The following is a 20,252-nucleotide window of genomic DNA, read 5'->3' on the forward strand; positions in this document are numbered from 1 at the left end:
TATTCGTACAATACACAAGATATATTTAATTTTGTATAATTACATGTGTACAATTTAGCCTGCTGAATGTATGATACACATATTCCAAGGAATATGTATAACGTAGGCTTTTTATCGCTCTTTATACATATACACATTATACTATAATATATATTCTTTTATATATCTTTTTTTTTAAATATGTTATTTCCTTCTTGATCGCCACATTGCTATATACATCGTAGCTAATACATAATGACAATTTCAATTTTCTTTGTAAATATCTATACTACATGAGATAGCAAAGATATTTACATCGCTACATTAATCGTGTTTAAATCAATATGATTTGCAAGTTTTTACATGCAGCAGAAATTTAATTGATCAAATTTTTGTTTCTTACAAAGGATGTATGAAGAAGTATTACATTTAGAGAAGCTGTGCACGCAGCTTTTCTTGTATATAAAGAAAAGTACAGCGCAATACCGTCCTTTATCTCATTACATTGATACTCAAGTCGTATTTTCTCCGGCAAATTCTTAGTAAAAAAAAAAAAGTATTATATGTGCGAATATATTAAAATATTATATCTAAAACTAATAGTAAGTCTAACATGAAAATAAATAAAATGCAATATGTATATGTTAATATTCTTTTGTAAAACATTTACACAAAGGTGCGGATCAATCTAACAATTTTTGAGAAAAGTAGATTTTTGTAAAAAACTTCAGATTTCGCTTGTGGAAATTACATGTTCTTTCTCTTTCTCATACACACGCATACACATACACATAAACAATGATAATGCACATCTTCACGAACTGAGCAACGATTTATCTAACTATATAATTTGTTCTTAGTATAATAATGCTTTTTACCTATTATTACATAAATGGTGTTCAGTTTTTATATCATCTTAATTTATTGGCAAGAGTTTTGTCGCGTTTGCGTGATATGTTACTATCAGTGAACGCAAGCTTTCATTGTTAATATTTCTATGTATATTAAGGGAAATTCTATATAAAGGGAAACTCGTCGAAATGATTCTGCTTACGAATTACTTAAAAATTTGCGATTAATCTGTTGAAGCATTCATCTTACGTACACATGTATACATACATGTTCTCACAGGCATGTGTCATTTTGCCAATATATAATTTAAATAATATTGTAGCTTTTCTCTATATAATTACTATATATGGATACTTATTTAATAATCTTTTTACTATCTCTATATCTATATATTTAATCTAGATTGTATATGGATCATTGCCTAGCTACATTGTTTAATTTAGACTTATACACATTAAGTAGTTACTTAAATTACTAGCTAGATGTTTTCTTGTGAAAAATATGTATAATAAGAATAGTATGAGCTTTTGATCTTTTTTTGAATGTGTAATGAAAATTGTTGTGATAGATACTTTTCACTCAAATTCAATGAAAGAGCTAACAGACTTTGTAAACATTCAGACGTTATCAGATCGCACCAATACGAAGAAAAAAATTTAAAGAAATATATATAAGCGGATTTATAATTCACATACACATTACAATATATTTGTAGTCTTATATTTTATTTTTCGCGAGAAGCTGTTTGTATTTTTGAAATTGCTATATAATTTTTGTGTGTAATGACAGAGACGTTTTCTTAGGTAACTATTAGTTAATACATATTAGTTAATATTATTAGTTAAAACATATTTTAACACTGTAGCAAAATTTTAGTTTGATTGTATGACAAGCAATTTTTATTATTTCATACATCAAAATGATAAGTATAAAATGTGAACTTGAACGCAATTAGATATTTTAAGAATTAAGTGGTAATATTGTGAAAGTGGTAAAATAAAAAAAAACTCCATAGACTTTTCTTGCGACGGAAATGTGAAGTCTCTATCCAATGTTATATTATTATACTGTACGTTTTTAAAAAAGACTAAATAAATTTTAGGGAAAAAAAAAACGAGCTATATTACAAACAATATAGATCAAAAAATATACATTCCATATTATACATGATCACACATCTCTTATAATAGATATTTTATTAAATTTAGTAAACTCTGTGCGCTCTATATATTAATCTTATTAATACATTTGTGAAATGAAGCTTAGATTTTGTACAGAAATCATCATGTTAATATAAAGATGTGCATTATCATTTTATAAAAACATTATATTTCTTTTCCCCATTCATGAAGCTAATTTTTCAACATTTTACTATGTATATTATAGCCATTAGATGGTAATAAGTGCCACACTTTTTATGACAAATCATTTTATCAATTTGTAAGAACACTACATGTTGTAAAAACATCACATTTTTTTCTCATCTGGAAGATGAGCTTTCTTCATCAAACCACGACTTTGTATCAATAAGTGAGTTAAATTTTAATGACAATTTATATACTCGCATAATGATTTTATAATTGATTATAATGTTTAATTATAATCCATTGTCAAACAGCTTATATTTTATTCACGTTATTAAATATGAAGTAAATATACAATATAACGATCTCACCTTCAGTTTTCTTCTAACTTTGTAAATTTGTGTATTTTTATGTGTAAAATTTTTCGTAAGAAGAAAAATTGTCGCTCAAGTTGTTCTTTTAAAAAAATTAATTTTAAAGTTTTTTGATTGATAAAAATACAAAATGATAAATTTATGACTATAAAGATACTGCACATATTCTTTAATTGTCATATTTTTAAATATTGTAATTTATAAATTAAAATAAGTTATTCAGTCGAACAGCTTATTAACAATCCTTGGCTTCTTGTTCAAAATGTTATTGGTGATGCTAAATCGTGGCCTTTTATACAATCAATGTTCTGAATCAAAATTTAACAGATTATAATCGAATGATGTTGATTAATTTTGCATATTTATAATTGTTTATGCTTAAAAATGTATATTTTATTAATTCATATTAACAAATATTTTTTATTTTAACTAGAAATAATAAAAAAAAATAATTTTAACTACAACAGGAAATATTAGTTTGTGACTAAAATTTTAAATTTTAATTTATGTTAGCAAATATTCTCTGCTTTAATTAAAGATTGAAATTATTTTTTAAAATGTAATTTAATTTCAGCAAAATTGAAAGTGAGAGAAATTATATTGCATATTTACCAAATATGAAATATAATATGTTTTCAATTGCTACTTATCATAATGCGAAAAATTGTTAATATTTTGGCACTATTACCATACATAATTAAGGTCTTTTAAGGTTCTTGGATACTCGCCACAGCTGTATTGAATTCGTGACATTAGAGGCAAGAAATATTATGTAAGAATTTTTGCGTGCCATACATTTCTAAATAAAAAGATATTTCAATAAAATAACACTTTAAATCGCTTTAATATAATTGCAAGATATACCAAAAACTATACTTTCCTTTTAACAGTTAATAAACAACTGTTATACAAAGCTTAGTTATGTGATAAAATACGCAATTTGATAGCTATCGAAAGAGTGGAAAATATATCTTTTCGTTACTTGTGCACCGAAAGTGGCTCTCGCTTTCGTGCGTTCACTCCCCACACTCGAAAGAAATAGTCAATTTCTCATACTAACACGAATATCTATTCACGTACTGTTTTGTTCACAAATAATTAGTTTTCAGTAAATTTTAAGAGTCTTACAAATATGTTGCACGTTACAGCATTAGCACAAAGTGAATAACAAAATGGCACGCAAGAATAAATTAGGTTATCAACACGTCACTTCCTTGCCTTACAGTTTTTATTCTTACTATTTATGTCGCCACTGTCAACACCGAATTCTCGGCTGAGCAACCAAGAGCCTTAAGTGTATAAAGCAGTGTAAACTATTGTCAAAATTGTAATTCAAACGAGAAAAAAAATTAAATGCTTGGATATTCGTATTATAACATAACTCTCATAATATTTTAATTATATTCGAATATTGTTCAATATTAATTGAAAACAATATTTAAATCATTGTATATTTGTTATCTATTAGCCAATTTGAGAGATATAATAGTCGTCTATAAAATTATGGACGATTATAAAACAAAAAAAAAAAGAGAAAAATAGAAGAATGCAAAATTATGAGTAATAAAATTTAAAGACGCGTACGCACACACACGAAAGTGATGTAAGTATGCACAAATAGTAAAATTATATAGAATTCCATTCATATTTTTATCGAATAGCAATTCTCATATAAATAATATTAAAGATGAAAACAAAGATAAATAGTGAAATTATTATATAAAATGCATTCATATGTTTATCGAATAGCAATTCTCACATAAATAATATTAAAGACGAGAACAAAGACATTTGAACACTAAAACGTTCTTCACAACGCTTTAACACACAATTTTTAGTCTATAAAATTCAAAGCATAGTAAGTATAGACCGAGCATTTATGTATAAGCGTGATGCATATGAAAAAAAAGACAAAAGATGTAAGATGAGTTCTTTCTCTCTCTTACATCATCGTAGTAGGGAGAGGAAAGAAGGGGAAATGATGAATCGACGCGAAGAGATGAGAAGTGCTCCCCACTTCTCTGGCATTAAAAAGAGAAAGAAACTTATCTCATATCTTTTGTCTTTCTTTTCGTATGCATTAACGCTTATACAGTGGATGCTCGGTCTATACTTATTATGTCTATGATAAAATTCTTTTAACATGTTTATGATTTCCCTATGTGATAATTTATTATATCATAATTCTCTCTTTTCAAATGAGATCAATTCCATAATTTAACATTGTCACAAATTTTACACATTAATTCAAAATTTATATCGTGTTTTAAATAATTCATAAACAAGAGAAATAAATTTTCGATACGTAATATATATATATGAAAATAGTATTTAGATTTTAAATATAAGATGCATCTTGATATTGATATATATTGTGATAAGCATTTTGCGACTGCGTGTTCTTTTTTTGTCAATACGCTCTTAATGGAGATTTAACATAATGTATAATACATATGTATAATACATCTTTTTAATATAATGTATAATACATATTATATAATACATATGTAACGTGTATATTATCTTTTATACATAAGTGGATTAAAAGCCAGTCTTGGGTACAAAAAATAAAAATTACTAAGTGTATATCAGATTATGATAAATGCATTATCGGTTTATATAAATTATGATATCATGCAGTTAAATTTAGATCTTCAAAAGTAAATTTCTGTGCTTTGTATCATTCTTGATCGAGACAAGAAAAATTAAAGGAAAAAAAAAAAGAGAAGTTTAATTAAACAAATGATAAATTCAATCACTCAACACGCTATTATCGGTTGTTATCACTGACCCTGCAATTAGTCCTTTCTCGCTTTGTATTTATACTCATTTGTTATTTAGCAGCTTGTCCTGGTCCAGTGGAAGTTTTCCCTTTCTGAGATGACTCTGCAGTATCATTTGTTTGATCAACATCCATCTGAAAATTCCATAAAAATTAAAAGTTAAATTAATGTTTGACTTAAACTAATATAAATAGGAAATTCAAGTATAAAGAATTTAAAAGTTCTATCAAATTTTGTTTTAAACAATTTAGAGTTAATTTTTTCTTAGTGCATTTTTTAACGATGAGATACTTTTAACAATGAAAAAAGATCAATTTATTAAGAAAAAAAAAATCAATTTCATAGACATCAAAGTAATATTTTTTATAATATTATGTAACAGGGATGTATGTGACTCTTGTATTGAAACTTATGTGTATCGTAATTGTCACCTTTTCTTCTTTATCATCATCGATAAGAATAGGACCATTTTCAGCCTCAAATTCCTTCAAAACTGCATCCAAATTATATCTTCGTCGATAGTTCACGAAAAATGATCGTAAATGAGCTTCTGTTTTGGTTCCAATAACTTCAGCGATTGCAGCAAAATCTTTTCCGTACTTTCTAATGCCTTGAACAGCTAACAGTAGTTCGTCATTTGTCCAACGAGCATTTATACGGCTTGATACTTCCGGCGGTCGTAGGTGGTCGATACCGTCAGCAGTCTTTCGTTTTAGTGCGCTTACTTGCTGTTTATTAGCTTGTATCTGTGCAATTCGATTTAAATGAAATTAGTCATAAAAGTACTATGGCGTCCGTAATCCTAGGATTTAAGATTTTCATTATTCTATTTCATAATATTTCTTTAAAAACTTCAATCTAATATATCTTGAGTGTTAACAGTTTTAAATGCGAGTGTTTCATGCACATGCTTTTGTGATTTATTATTAAAAAAAAAAAAGAAGAAAAATGTATCCACACGTCCTATTATAAGTCTTTTTTTCTTTCATTTGTTAACATACTTGACGCTTTAAGCTAACGATTTCAGTGTCGATAGCTTGCAAACTGTTGTTGGCCTGATTTGGTTGACCAGCTAAAGCTGCTAAATCATCATGATTCACAACCAAGCCTCGAGGTGGTTTTCTTTTATTTGTACGACCTGGCATGGAAGTTAACGGTCTTGCTACACCAGTGCGCCTAAACCATCAGAAAACGTAGAATAATTTTAAAGATATGAATATAAAAGGCGAATCTACATTGTACTTCAATGTCAATAAAATCAATTAAGTACCCCATATTAATGGGAATATGTGTAAAACAGTGTATGGAATAAGCGAGTTCCTAAGGATATTCATAAGTTTTAGTTATTGAAACACAAATAAATATTTGCGTTTATCTGTAAAACAAGTATTTAAAATAAACATTATTGTATTGCAAAGCCCTCAATTCAATTCCCTATGATTTAAATTTTTTATATGAATATCCTTTCTGGCATTTGTTGAGTAGTGTAAAATGAAATGTATCTCATTTGCAATCATTGGCATTTAATTTGCGTTCACTGACCTCCAATGTAGATAGCAGCTATGACACGCGTGTCCCTTGGGCGTCGCACGGACACTATGGCATGCAATGCCACAGTTGCTACACGAGCCCTACAACACATAACACCCTTTTAACAGACAAAAATTTCGCTAATTCTCCCCGCCCATTCCTATTTTATAATTTATCAACGTTTATTGATCTCTGAATGCTAAGAACAAATTGAAAGAAAAAATTAAAATGATTTGTGATCCCATTCCCTAAACAACAAACTAATTTTTACATTTCCTATAATAATAATAATTCGTGTAACTGTTCACGATGGTACTAATTGAATCAATCCATGCTAAATATTTCATAATTTGAATTATTCTACGTTGTTTCCTCAGTAAGGTTTCAGCCTATCACTTCAGGAGGGAACTTTAATTTACATTATGAAAACCTTTAATATTACAAGAAATTTTAATATAACGAGGAATTTTGACAAAGGAGAGAACACACGCGCGCGCGCACATTGACACATACACGCACATACACATAATATATGTATATACATGTATATACACCCCCCATCTCTCTCTCTCTCTCTCTCTCTCTCTCTCTCTCTCTCTCTCTCTCTCTCTCTCTCTCTCTCTCTCTCTCTCTCTCTCTCTCTCTCTCTCTCTCTCTCTGTGTGTGTGTGTGTGTGTGTGTGTGTGTGTGTGTGTGTGTGTGTGTGTGTGTGTGTGTGTGTGTGAGTGAGTGAGTGAGTGAGTGAATAAGTATAGTTATAATACATGTGAATACATTAAAAATAGCAAAACACAGTAGTAAAGCTAAACTAACTATACTATAAATGCAAGTGGGTAAGGTTTAGGCTGAGTACCTGAACCTGAGGGGCGTTTTCCGAGTCGGATGGGGCCTTAGCGTCAGTGCCTTGGCTTCCTGGCACAGCTTGGTTCTTTCCACGACGTATTCCGCGGTGGATCGTCCATTTCTGGAACGTTCCACATTTACGTTCATACACCGACGTAATAAATCATTGCTTATTTTTTTATGTGCAAAACATTTAGATATAAATTGAAGAGAATCTCAACATTATGTAATAAGAGTGTCGTAAGATGCTCAAATTTATTATTTGTAAATTTTATACCCTATGCATATACATATAAGATTTGTAGCAATGATCTACTAACTTTTTGTCGTTATTAGTATTGTGATAAAACTTTATTCTTTTTCGCTCTATTTTCGTTATAAATAATGTATTATCGTGTGGATACATTTTTGTAACGTATATAGCAGGTTTTCACAAATAGTTATGTTTCTTCATATTACCGTTTGTGCCATGATAGTATATCTATTTACAATGTAATCATGTAAAATAGCTATAGAACAGTAAGCTTATACACGAAAAAAATATATCTATCACAGAATTAAACAAAAGAGAAAGTATTAACATATCAAACATTATATAGAATTTTACGAAAAGAACAGATAGGGACATTCTCTACTATTCTCACAATTATTACGTTTAATCTGAATTATTCTGTTTTAGATTTCACAACTTTGGATTTGTGTTAACACAATAAAAAAGAAAAAAACCAAAAGATATTTCTTTAGGCAAGAATAGAGAACATGCATAAAAATTTATCGTTGAAATTATTTTCAAAGAATCCTTACTTTTTCTTCAGATTCGCTATCTGTGTTGGAACCAAGCTCACTCCCGTTTTCACTGCCGTTTTCGCCCTCTTTGCAACCGCTCGTTAATTTACGCGCTTGTCTGTCCATCAGCGATGTTCTAGTTCGTGTCTTCTTCCAGCTGTAGTAATATTTTACAAGGCTCGCAATAGATTTATCAGGTAGCTGCACAAAAAATGAGAGTAAATCACTTATATCAACTTTAATATTTCGTATGTTATAGAAGTTTTTCTATTCTTTCTCTTTTTCTTTTTTTACATTGCATAGAAATGTTAATTTGACTTTTTAGTTTAATATTTCTGTAGATATATATAAAATTTGAAGATATTTGATGTGCATGTACTTCAAAGCAGTTCTAACTGATGTTAGTAACACAAAATATAAATTTTACAGCAATTTTTGTAAATTATAATTATAATCATTATTTATTATACGATTACAATTATAATATAATAATTTTCAAAAACTGTAATTGTATATAATTTTGCAATTTGGAAAAGTCGATAAAAAATCAAATTATTTAAATTTTGGCTTTTACGTAAAAGTAAATAAAATGAAGAGATTTGTTCATATATTAGTTCATATAAAGGTTTTGAATGGGAAAAAAATTTGGTTCGTACAATCTTATTAATTTTATTTCAATTAAGGAGATAAGATGCAGTCACTAGACTAAATGTTTAAATTTTTCATAAATAAAACATTTCTCTTTTGTATCATTTGTTTCGTTATTAATAAGTTTATTAATAAGAAATAAATGCTGTAAAATTTCAAAAAGTGATAAATAAAAATTTATTTAAAAAATAAAATTTGAATAGTATTTTAATGAACTTTTTGTATTTTTTCACAAGAGCATTAATAATCCCCTACATAATAATCTTAAAGTGCATTCATTCTTTTTGAAAATGATGTTTGAATTTTTAACTTTGTTTTATTTGTTAAAAAATTTAGTCATTTTTGTAACAAAGTATTTTTGCACTTTTTTCATGTTTTTTGCTGTAATGGATCAATACTTCTGACAAAAATATCATGTTTATATACACCATTGTGCATTTTTTTAAAAAAATGAGGAAAATGCATTTAATTATTAATTTACTGCTGATAAAATTAAAACATCACACAAGTGGAAGACATTTCACTCTGCTTTTGTCTTTGAAGACAAATCCAGTTTTGTCTTCTAGAATTAATTATTTCAAAATTTTATTGTTTATAGACTGTTATAAAAACCATGCAATTTAAATACTCTATATATATGTGTGTATATATATATATATATAAATAAAACAGTAGATATTGTAACACACCATTTGTCGAATGCGATGAAAACTCTTTCCATGAAATTGGAACGCCTGTTCAAACAATACTTTATCCTCGACAGTCCACTCGTCAGGAAACGGTGTAAAATTTGCCAGATCGAGAACCGCACGTTCCAAATTGTGCTTGTGCCAAAATAGCATTCCCAATGCTTGCTCTCCATTGTAACCATATTTCTCCTTAGCCAATATAATGTACTCGTCCACTGAAAAAGATAAGAAATGTATTAGTTATATTTGTTTCTATAAATTATAATCAGTTTACATAAATTTGCTACTTACGTTTTTGGTCTGGTATATCTGTAGTGGGTGACCAAACTAATAATGCCCTATCGGGACACTGATCCAATCGACGCTCTGAAATACATAATAATAGCTTCAGTATGAATCGCTATCTAACAATTGCCATTTTTGAAATCATAAAGATTTTGTACCATTAACAGGAACAAATTCTGGAACAACGACCTGATAATCTCGTCCAACTCTTATTTTCTCTGCTGGAACTTAAAAAGAAAAAATAGTTTTTTTAATTGTACAGTATTTAAAAGGTCAGAAAAGATATGTCATATAAGGCCTGTTCTTTGTCGCTGCATTGCTATACTGGTGCAATAAGTTAGAATAAAAAAAAAATATATTTTTCTTGTTCTAGCTTATTGCACCAGTGCAGCAGTGCAGTGACAAAGAACAAGCCTATATAACAGTTTACTTCAACAAATGATGAAGCAAAAAGTTTTTATAAGGGATTTTTATATATATTTTCACTATTGATAATCTATTCAAATTTCCATATGTATATATAAAAAAAGTAATATCATTCTGGCATTTTATTATTGTGCTACTACAAGAATATCTTTTCAGAAAAAATATTTATGTGGAAGACAAGTTTGTGATTTTCTATCTCAAAAAATTTGCGATTGACGTTTGAATAGTGAGGAGCGCGGTGTTTGAAGGATACTCTCAAATGTTCACGTTTCATGAGAAAACCGTTCGTTACCCCTGACTCGAAAATTTCCGAGCGATCCTTCAAACGTCTTTCACGTGGAACAAACATTCCAATAATCGACAATCTGGACGTTGCGCGTTAATCACGAGATGTCGAGGTGAAAATCGACGATACCTCCTTCCTCCTCGCTGGATGATTCGGTCTGTGCGTTGGGGCTGGGGCCTCGCGATCTACGGCCGTTCCGCACATTTTCCGAGTTTCTCTCCGCTAAGACCATCGCGATGTAGATTTGCTTGTCAAACGGAGCTCGTAGAGTCGCTGGTGCCGCTGCGAATGGGACACAGGACGTGGTGATAGTGCTAGCCTTCCACAGACGTGCACAGATCGGAACCCAACTGTTCTTCGTTTACGATCCTCCTTGAAACTGCATGACGATATGGAGATCCGACCGAGATTCTTCAGTTGTCGTTCCGTGCGATCGTAGCGAAAGTAAAATGGACGATCACGCGCGACCTCATTGGCCGGCGGCGTCGAGCTGTGGGAGAAAAATGGCTTGGCCAAGTTCCTTGTAATGACTCGCGATCTCGCCGAGACCACTTTCCACGGGAATTCGCCGTTCTTTCACACCTTTTACACCCGTTTTTACTTTCTCACTATCGCACAAATCCAAAATCTATACGGGAGCGAAACTAATACCGTATCTCGAATAACGCTATGAGCATACGTATACAAGATTGGCCTGCGAGCCGATTTTCAGGTGTTATACGTCATCGAGTATACGATGAGAGTGAGCGATGGATGAATGGCAAATGCGACCCTTGCCGTTGAAATTTAAAAAATGAAAAACACTTTTAAAAAATACAACATTGTAGGCATATTTGTTTTTGGTGTAAATAGTATTAAGTAAATAGTAAACAAAAATTAAAATTTAGAAACATAGTAAACTATATAGAAAATGTCCCCTATTATTAAATAGTATAGCAGTTAATAGTGTTTTAAATTATATATGTTAAATTACCATTATAATTTTTTAAAGAGAAGAAACATATGCAAATATGTATTCAGACTCACCGGACATTTAATAATAAAATTTTTTAAGTTTTAGTATTATATAATGAATGCTTTAATTTTCCCCTTCAAAAATTAAAACCAGTAGAAGAAAGCGAGAAAAGAAGGGAGAAAGAAAAATTTAAAAAATATTTTTTTATTTTTTGATATAAGAAAATTCCACACATTTTTACGTCAGTTGTTAACGTTATAATATTACAATTAATATATATAATATATATGTAAATAATAAATAAAAAATGCATTATATTTATATTATACATATATACAATATTTTACATTATTAATATAAAATTTTTATAATATATTTTTGTACATTTATATATATTTTAAAAAATTCATTATAAGTCTTGCACAAAGTTTTTGTACAGAGTGATTTTAATACTGTAATTTCACGATAAAGATTTCTCGTAGTAGTCCCACAATTTTTCCATGTCGTATCAGTATCAACTGTGCAAATAACAACCGCTAAAAAAGATTTAGATTTCCTTGAAGATGTATTAAGTTAGGCTGTTCGGAATGTTCCGAAAACAAGATAAGTTAATCCCTTTGTACACACTTGAAGTTCGTGGCACTTCGATATCGATATGAGGATCAGAAGTACCGGAAATACTTGACAATTCAGTATCAATAGAAACACCAGAAATACCATGCGTTAATAATTCTAAAAAATGTATAAAAGTTTAGTGATTTTTTAAATATACAAAATTTAACTTCGCTTTATTTTACTCACTTTACAAATTCATTTTGAGTTATAAATTATATATATCTTTTTTATCTCTAAATACAAAATAAAATACAATAAGACTATTTATAAAAATAATTATTTTGCATACAATTATAGATAGTCAAATATTTCATTTTTTCAATATGTTAAAATGCGATAAAATAATGATATCGAGCGTGCGTTTACTTTGGCGCTTACAGCGCTAAGCATTATTTGTTCTTGTTTAATATTTAATAAGCAACAAGGATAAAATGATGTTTAAAGCGCTGTGAGCGCCAAAGTAAACGCACCGTATGCATATAAATACGAAAAATAACGGATATAGCAACTGTGAGCTTAGCAACGCCTCCGATTGGTTCGACATGTCGATGATGTCACGCGGCGGATACGATCGCGCGAGTATTCATCTGTGAATCTCTCGATGTCGTGGTCGTTTTCATCAGTATATTTTCGTACCTCGAGTAAACGCAAGGCCTTCGATACGTGGAACGACATCGTCCTGTCATCCATGAGGAAAGGACAAATTGATCGGGGTGACCTTTGTCCATTTCATTGACATAATTCTGTGATATCCGGGATAACCTCAATCGTTTGACGCTCTCAAGTCGAACGCCGTCTCGCCGAGGCGCCACCGTCGCGGTTGTCGCACTCGTCTTTCCCGTCGTCCATGCCGCCGTCCATCATGTCCATGGCCCCATCAATCAGTCTCCCATGGGCTACCGACCGTATCGTATGAGAGGTTTTCGCCACCGACCTAACGTAAATATCATATTTACCAAAGAACTCGTGCCGCATTTCACCACATGCTTCGCTGTGATTGTCGGGCTCGTGCTCGCCCGCGCGACTCGCCGCCCGCTGTCACCTCGCCATTCGTCCTCACCTCGCGCACATTCGTCCTCGCGATAACCACAAAGTCTGCCGTTCCACACGGGACTCCTCACCCTCGCACGATAAATCTGTGTATTATCGTGATATTCTCGCGATCATTTACCGATCCAACATCCGGTGTCGATCGAAAATACGAGGAATCGTCGGCGCGTCCCGCGACCCGCGCCTCCCGTGATAAACTCTGTTTCGCTCGTGCTGTGTGTGACTGATATACATACATACACACACATATGTATATACATATTATATATATATTAATGATAAATAATTCGCATCCTCCGTCTCTCTTCATACTCTCATGCATTTTGCACTGTTTACATCGGCGGCTCATTCATAAAGTTCACCGATGTGCGACAGCTTTCATGCCTCGTTGCCCTCAAATACTCGTAATAGATGGTTCATTAATTGCTTTTATTGCGTAAACGGTCAAGATGTCTTATTATTATTATTGTAAAATCTTGCTCCATATCTATTCCATGTGATTACATAAATTGTAAATATGCGATTTGTACACATTGTATGGAGTATATGTGTGTGTATGTCATCCATTTATATATATATAATATTATAGATTCTATTTTTATCACATTTAATTTTTATCAAAGTTTACTATGTAATGAAATTATTTTACACAAGAAAAATGTAATGGATTAGAAGTGTAAATTCTGATTTTATTTTTACTTTTTATTGCTCCTTAAAATATGATGTAACTTTATTGTAATTAATTAAACACTTGATAAATTTAACTACTTTTTATATATTAAAAAATTTGTATAGTTCTTAAAACATACAAATAAAAAAACTTTTATATGTACCCTCTTTTTTATTGCAGATGATTGTCTAAACAAATAAATCAGCTCTAATTTTAGTAATAATTGTTTCTTAAGGAAGAGTTCCAAGCACAATAGAAAGATGAAGGTCGTTGCATTGATCAGTGGTGGTAAAGATTCCTGCTTCAGTATGATGCAGTGCGTAGCAGCTGGCCATGAGATTGTAGCTCTAGCTAATCTGCATCCTGCTGAAAAAGGTATAAAGATAAATATATGTATACTGGATATAATATTTAATATATTTAATTGTATATTTAATGGAAATTGTTTGCAAATAGAGCCCTAATTGCATTATTGTAAATTTATGAGGGTATTATATTAAATTTTTATGTTATAAATATTATGATTTGTAATTATGCAGATGTAACATAGGGGTTAACGCACTGCTTCCAGATGAGCTGGATTCATTTATGTTCCAAACGGTAGGACATGAAGGAGTTATGTATATTGCTGAAGCTATAGGGTTGCCTATATATCGTTATGAAACATTTGGCAAGGCCAATGTGCAAGAAAAATATTATTACCCTACAGAAGGTGATGAAGTTGAAGATCTTTTTAAGCTTTTGAGTAAAGTGAAGGTAAATTGGCTAAAATGTTTCATAATTTTCACAAACTGGAAGGAGATTATTTTTGAAGACAAAATAAGATTTTTCAAGACTAAAATGATGTATTGTGTGAAAATATTTTATTCTATCTTTTTGTTTATTTTTTTATGTAGAATCTTTTTCCCTTTGTTGTACCTCTAATTATAATACATCCTACATATGTAACATCAATGTCTATATGTATTTCAATATTTATATTTTCAGGAACATCAAAATATAGAGGCTGTGTCAAGTGGTGCTGTTCTTAGTGATTATCAACGAATTCGTGTGGAAAATGTGTAATTATCATTTATTTATTTCTTCTGTTTGAATCTGCAATGTTGTCAGTTACTGCTATTAATTTTTTTTCTCGAATATTTTTTTTAGGTGCAATCGTTTAGGTCTTATTTCCTTGTCATACTTATGGAGACGGGACCAAGATGAATTGTTAAATGAAATGATACAGAATTCTGTTAATGCAATATTGATCAAAGTTGCAGCTTTAGGCCTTGAAATCAAACATTTGGGCAAATCTATATGTGAAATGCAACCTCATCTTGTTAAGATAGTAAGTCACAATATGTGTATTATTTCTTATTGAATTAATTATTAGTAATTTTAATTTTTTGTTATGGTTAAGACTTAATAGTATTTTTGCAACAAATAAATTTAATAATATAAATACATACTTCGAATGTTTGTATAATTTGAATTTGTAAAATAAAGCTGAAAATCGCCTTATTTATTTTTATCCTATAAATTTTATTTACAGAAAGAAAAATATGGAGTAAACATATGTGGAGAAGGAGGAGAATATGAAACTTTTACTTTAGATTGCCCCTTGTTTTCCAAAAGTATTGTAGTGTAAGTTAAATGTTTGCATATATATATACAATCTGTGAATAATCATCTTTTATTATTTTTTGGCTTAGTGATGAGTATGAGAGTGTTGTAAATTCGAGGGACGACGTAGCGCCTGTAGGATACCTTACATTTACGAAGATCCATTTAGAAGAGAAGGATGTAAGTTTTTGGATATCGCGTTGATAATTGTAAGGACACTATCAAGTGTCATCAAAGTGAAGATTCATTTTTTAGAATGGAGAATTGGAGAAGTTAAGTCTATCCGAAAGACTAAAAAATGTTTTGATAAAATCGCCACAGGATTACATTGCTGAAATTATTGGTCCTGAGCTACACGACGGCTGTAATTTATCGGAAGACGAAAATGACGAGCACGCATGTGAAAGCAATAGCTTGAAAGCATCAAACTCAGGTAGAAAATTCTGGAGGAGTAAAAAAATGTGAAAAAAATATGTAAAAAAAATATCGTATTATATTTGAATGTACAGGTCAGTTTCATCCTCCAAGTCCAATGGAGATTTTGTACGAAGAGGAAGATTGCCCAGATGCGCCAGTTGTTAATAAAAATCAAATAGGATGGTTCTGGTTCGGAGGTATTATAGGAAAACATCCAGACGTTGTACCCGCCATGGAAGAGGCACTGGAAAAACTAAGCAGTAAAATTCACATCTTAATCGCATACTTTTCGGCTTAGTAATTATTCAATATTAACAATTATTTCTTATTCTAAATTTAATATTAAAAAGAAAACGATATGAATGAATTGTCTTTTCATGCAATATTTATTTGATTATAGCTCTAGTTCAAAACGAAAATTTATGCCTATCCGACATAGTTGCGGTAACATTGTATATAAAAGATATGTCAAATTACAAGGCTATAAATGACGTATACGTTTCCTGGTTGGGTAAGAAAAATCCACCGGTTCGTGTATGCGTAGAATGTCCTTTGAATGTACATGTCATGCTTGACGCGATAGCTTATAAGGAAAGTCAAGAGAGTGGCGATAAATGGGCCTGTAAGCGACACACAATGCATGTTCAAAGTATAAGCCATTGGGCTCCTGCCAATATCGGTCCTTATTCTCAAGCTGTTTGTGTAAGTGCAATTAATAAAAATATTAAATATAATAAATGTAAAGCATTCTCGAGATTCAAATATAAAACAATAATACAAATATAAAAATTATTGATGATTTTCTATGTGTTAAATACTTTTTAAGAAATTGGTTTTACAATTTTAAAAAATTTTAAGTAATCAGTTTTATTATAAAAAAATCATAATCTTCTCTATAGGTAGATGATGTTATCTTAGTCGCTGGGCAGATACCTTTGGTGCCTGGTAATATGAATCTTCTAGATATGAACATTAAACGGCAGTGCCGTTTGACATTGAGGCACATCGACCGCATTGTTAAGGCCATGGATGCGAAACTTCGAGATATAGTACAAGGTATCTGTTTCCTGACTCATTCTAGTTACATAGCAGATGCGAGAAAGGAGTGGGAAAGGAGAACGAGAAATGCTATTATAGATTACATTGTTGTACCAAATTTGCCACGTGGTGCTCAAGTTGAATGGTGTGTTTGGGCTCATAGGGATAATAATCGATTTGAGTGTAAGTATTTAAAGCCTTGTCCAACAAAGAAAGTGTATTTTCTGCAAGTTGAGCAGAAGAATCTACCTTTTTCTGTATCTTTCACAACTTTAACGACATAATTTGCAGTAAATATATTTTTAGCTCAAAAGAGCTAGCGATATATATAAATAATTGCTGCATGTCTTATTATTTATTGTAGATGAGGAAACAGGAAAATGTGTGGCGAATTTTAGGATAGCCATCAGACGTAGGTGGAATTATGAAAATAATGTTTCGGCAATTGTGTGTTACATGTCTACTGGTAAGTTCTTTTTGATGAATTGTTTTATCTATGATATGTATATTCAAATTTTATAAGTTTTCTTTCATTATTTTGAACAAATAAAATATCAAACAATATCTTACCATAATATTTTTTGATAATAGTATTTTACACACTGTAATAAATAATAGAATAATAAATTTGAATTGATTATTGATATTAGTTATTAATTATTTTTATTTAAAATTGAAGTCAAATTTAAAAAATATAAATATAAATAAGGAAATATTTTTCTAAGTCTGAAATTTTTATGTACAGGTTCATCTAATTCGACTGGTAATTTGACAACAGAAGCAAGTTTGCCAACTACAGAATTGAATGCAAATGAATTGTCAGAGGCTTTTGATTATCTATTATGTAAACTTAGAAAAGGCTCGCAAAGCGCAACTCCAACGTGTAACCTGCGAATATTTTACAAGGTCGGCAGTTTTCCGGGCCCAAACTTTCTTCACAATGTCCTTTCGAAATTTTCTATGCAGAATTTAGTGATTACTGTTATACCGGCAACTCACTTACACAATTTCAGTACTTTGTTATCTATATACGGTATTAGACACGAGTAAATATTCAGAATAATTTTTTACACCGTCAATTATTCGTCAAAATTGGAGCGCACACTTAGGATAAAAAAGTTAATGCTTGGAAAAACAGCACGTAAAAGAACTGTTTTGACAAAAATAGGAAAAAATGCGTCTAATATTTTGTACTTTATTTCTTAGAATATTGCACGCGAAGATAATTATAATTTCACTGGTCGTGAACTACAATCGAAATTTCGTAAATTTTTGAATATTCTTTTAAAACAATAATTTTTCAACTTTTTGCAGTTTTTTAGCTGTTATAAATTTAATATCGTTTTTGAGGTAGAAGGGTGGAGTGATGTTTTTTTGCAATAGCATGGACCATTAAGTTTTCCTACGTGCGCAAATAAGTCTCGATGTTCTTTTCTGACGGTTAGTGGGCGTATTTAAGTACTTTTCGCGTTTCGCACGCGAGAGACGGCTGTTCGCTCGACATTTACTGACGATGTAGTTACGTCGCTGTTTCTTTCAGCTGCACTTTTATCTTTTCAAGATAAGCGGTCTTCAAGCAAGGTTTATCTCCCTTGAAAGTGTATCCTGCTCCTTTTTGTAATATAAAAATAGCAACAAAGCGCAGCTGAAAAGAAACAGACGTTATATTATCTTGTATACCGAGTACTACTAGTCAATGACGGGTCAAGTGCAATTCCGAGCTGTGAGCCCGTCCCCGTTTATAGCGCATAAGTGCTCTTTAACAACACGATAATTACACATTAGGTATAATAATACTCGTGCGACTCGTACTGTGCTGATTACGCTATGATGTTTCGTTTTTCTTTTGCTCAAAGTACACGTTACTTTATGGTGTTTGTAATCATGTGCGGAATGTTAATTAACGTGTGTGATGTTTCTCTAAACGACATTAAATCGTGCACAGCCATTTTAAAGTAGCACTCTACATTTACTCGAATTCTAAATGAAAGGAAGGAAAGGAAGGAACGTTTGTTTTAGCTGCGAGGTTAAAGATACGGGATACCACTGCTGGTTCGGTACGATTTAATACGACGGAGAAAGCATATATGGAACGTATATATATGTATATTTTTTTCACACAACGATGTTTTTCGTTGTCACTAATGCTGCCGGTATCGTTACGTAATTGTATTACCGATTGATTGTGTCACAGGAGTGACATTTAAAGAGAAAAGGAAATTAAGATCAGCGAACTCGATATAAGACGCTATGCAGCAGCTCTGCATTCTTCGCGCGTACATACTTTAGAAGTATCTTTTATACAAATTGCATTGCAATACGAACTCTACTAAGATTATTTTGACGTAATATTGTATATGAGGTTGATGCAACGATATGCCAAAGTTTATATTTTGCAACTTGCTCATTTTTTAAACAGTCGCAATTATTATCGTTATTCTGTATATGTACATAATACAACGTAATCTAACACGATATATATATTGTAATTGATTTTTGACGGCGAAAAAAAGAGAAAGAGCGCACTGTTCAAAATGTGGATACTCTGTAATGATAAGTATGTAAAAACAGATAAAGAAAGATGTTTATTCGCATCTAACTCCTGCAACAGAATACTAATCCAAGAATTATGTCATATAAAAGAAGAATAAAGAGAATGATATATATTTTTAAGAAATCGCTACTTTTTTTTAGTTTCACATTTTATTTCTTTCCCTTCTGTTCTACATATATGTAGCGACCGACAGAGAAGACAATATTTTACAAAACTTATTTATGGTTTATTGATATGGTCGTTTATCTTCGAGAATTTCAGAGTTGGTAATTTAGAAAAAAATTACAAGAATATAAATTTGCCCAATAACACGGTATTTTCAAGTTCTTTGTGAACGAAGAGAAAAATACAGTCTTTGTAATGATAGTAATATCTTGAATGTAAGTAAAGACAATATAGATGATTAAAAAATATAATTAAATTTTTAATGTAATATGTAGTATGATTAAAATTTTGAAGAATAAAAATATATTAATAACATAATTTATTTATATATATGTATTAATATATAATATATCTAAATTTACGAAAAATAAATATATTATTTATTAATACACACACAC

General features: G+C 30.6%; 2 protein-coding genes across 4 annotated transcripts; one reads left to right on the plus strand and one right to left on the minus strand.

Annotated features, from left to right (window-relative positions):
- Positions 1 to 2: 2 nt before the first annotated feature.
- On the minus strand, positions 3 to 11,490 carry LOC105828133 (REST corepressor 2). The gene is made up of 10 exons (XM_012666348.3): positions 10,915 to 11,490; positions 10,232 to 10,300; positions 10,080 to 10,154; positions 9,789 to 10,003; positions 8,470 to 8,652; positions 7,676 to 7,786; positions 6,835 to 6,923; positions 6,294 to 6,468; positions 5,724 to 6,038; positions 3 to 5,426 (listed from the first exon to the last, which is right to left on the minus strand). Exons 1-10 carry the CDS (start codon positions 11,015 to 11,017, stop codon positions 5,343 to 5,345), a joined length of 1,419 nt encoding a protein of 472 aa, XP_012521802.1. The 5' UTR covers positions 11,018 to 11,490; the 3' UTR covers positions 3 to 5,342.
- A 1,690-nt stretch (positions 11,491 to 13,180) lies between these two features.
- On the plus strand, positions 13,181 to 19,812 carry LOC105828132 (diphthine--ammonia ligase). 3 transcript variants are annotated; one of them, XM_012666345.2, is made up of 13 exons: positions 13,181 to 13,294; positions 14,311 to 14,450; positions 14,647 to 14,831; positions 15,063 to 15,136; positions 15,225 to 15,405; positions 15,610 to 15,701; positions 15,770 to 15,860; positions 15,936 to 16,113; positions 16,190 to 16,357; positions 16,498 to 16,799; positions 16,997 to 17,318; positions 17,500 to 17,601; positions 17,881 to 19,812. In XM_012666345.2, exons 2-13 carry the CDS (start codon positions 14,336 to 14,338, stop codon positions 18,183 to 18,185), a joined length of 2,115 nt encoding a protein of 704 aa, XP_012521799.1. In that variant the 5' UTR covers positions 13,181 to 13,294; positions 14,311 to 14,335; the 3' UTR covers positions 18,186 to 19,812. The 3 variants fall into 3 exon arrangements, with proteins under 3 accessions (XP_012521799.1, XP_036143607.1, XP_012521800.1); XM_036287714.1 differs by lacking the exon at positions 13,181 to 13,294 and having other exon boundaries at positions 14,301 to 14,450; XM_012666346.2 differs by lacking the exon at positions 13,181 to 13,294 and having other exon boundaries at positions 14,314 to 14,450; positions 14,615 to 14,831.
- The last annotated feature ends 440 nt before the right edge of the window (positions 19,813 to 20,252 follow it).

Source organism: Monomorium pharaonis, chromosome 5 (genome assembly GCF_013373865.1).
Source record: "Monomorium pharaonis isolate MP-MQ-018 chromosome 5, ASM1337386v2, whole genome shotgun sequence".
Taxonomy (NCBI): domain Eukaryota; kingdom Metazoa; phylum Arthropoda; class Insecta; order Hymenoptera; family Formicidae; genus Monomorium; species Monomorium pharaonis.

Bases quoted from the DNA above. Each gene is read 5' to 3' on its own strand.
- LOC105828133 (XM_012666348.3), bottom strand. From the start codon at position 11,017: ATGGTCTTAGCGGAGAGAAACTCGGAAAATGTGCGGAACGGCCGTAGA. The intron at 10,301-10,914 runs GTATCGTCGATT...TTTCTTTTTAAG, and splicing joins ATCCAGCGAGGAGGAAGGAG to TTCCAGCAGAGAAAATAAGA. The intron at 6,924-7,675 runs GTACTCAGCCTA...TATGTGTTGTAG, and splicing joins AAAACGCCCCTCAGGTTCAG to GGCTCGTGTAGCAACTGTGG.
- LOC105828132 (XM_012666345.2), top strand. From the start codon at position 14,336: ATGAAGGTCGTTGCATTGATCAGTGGTGGTAAAGATTCCTGCTTCAGT. The intron at 14,451-14,646 runs GTATAAAGATAA...CACTGCTTCCAG, and splicing joins TCTGCATCCTGCTGAAAAAG to ATGAGCTGGATTCATTTATG. The intron at 15,702-15,769 runs GTAAGTTAAATG...TTTTTGGCTTAG, and splicing joins TTTTCCAAAAGTATTGTAGT to TGATGAGTATGAGAGTGTTG.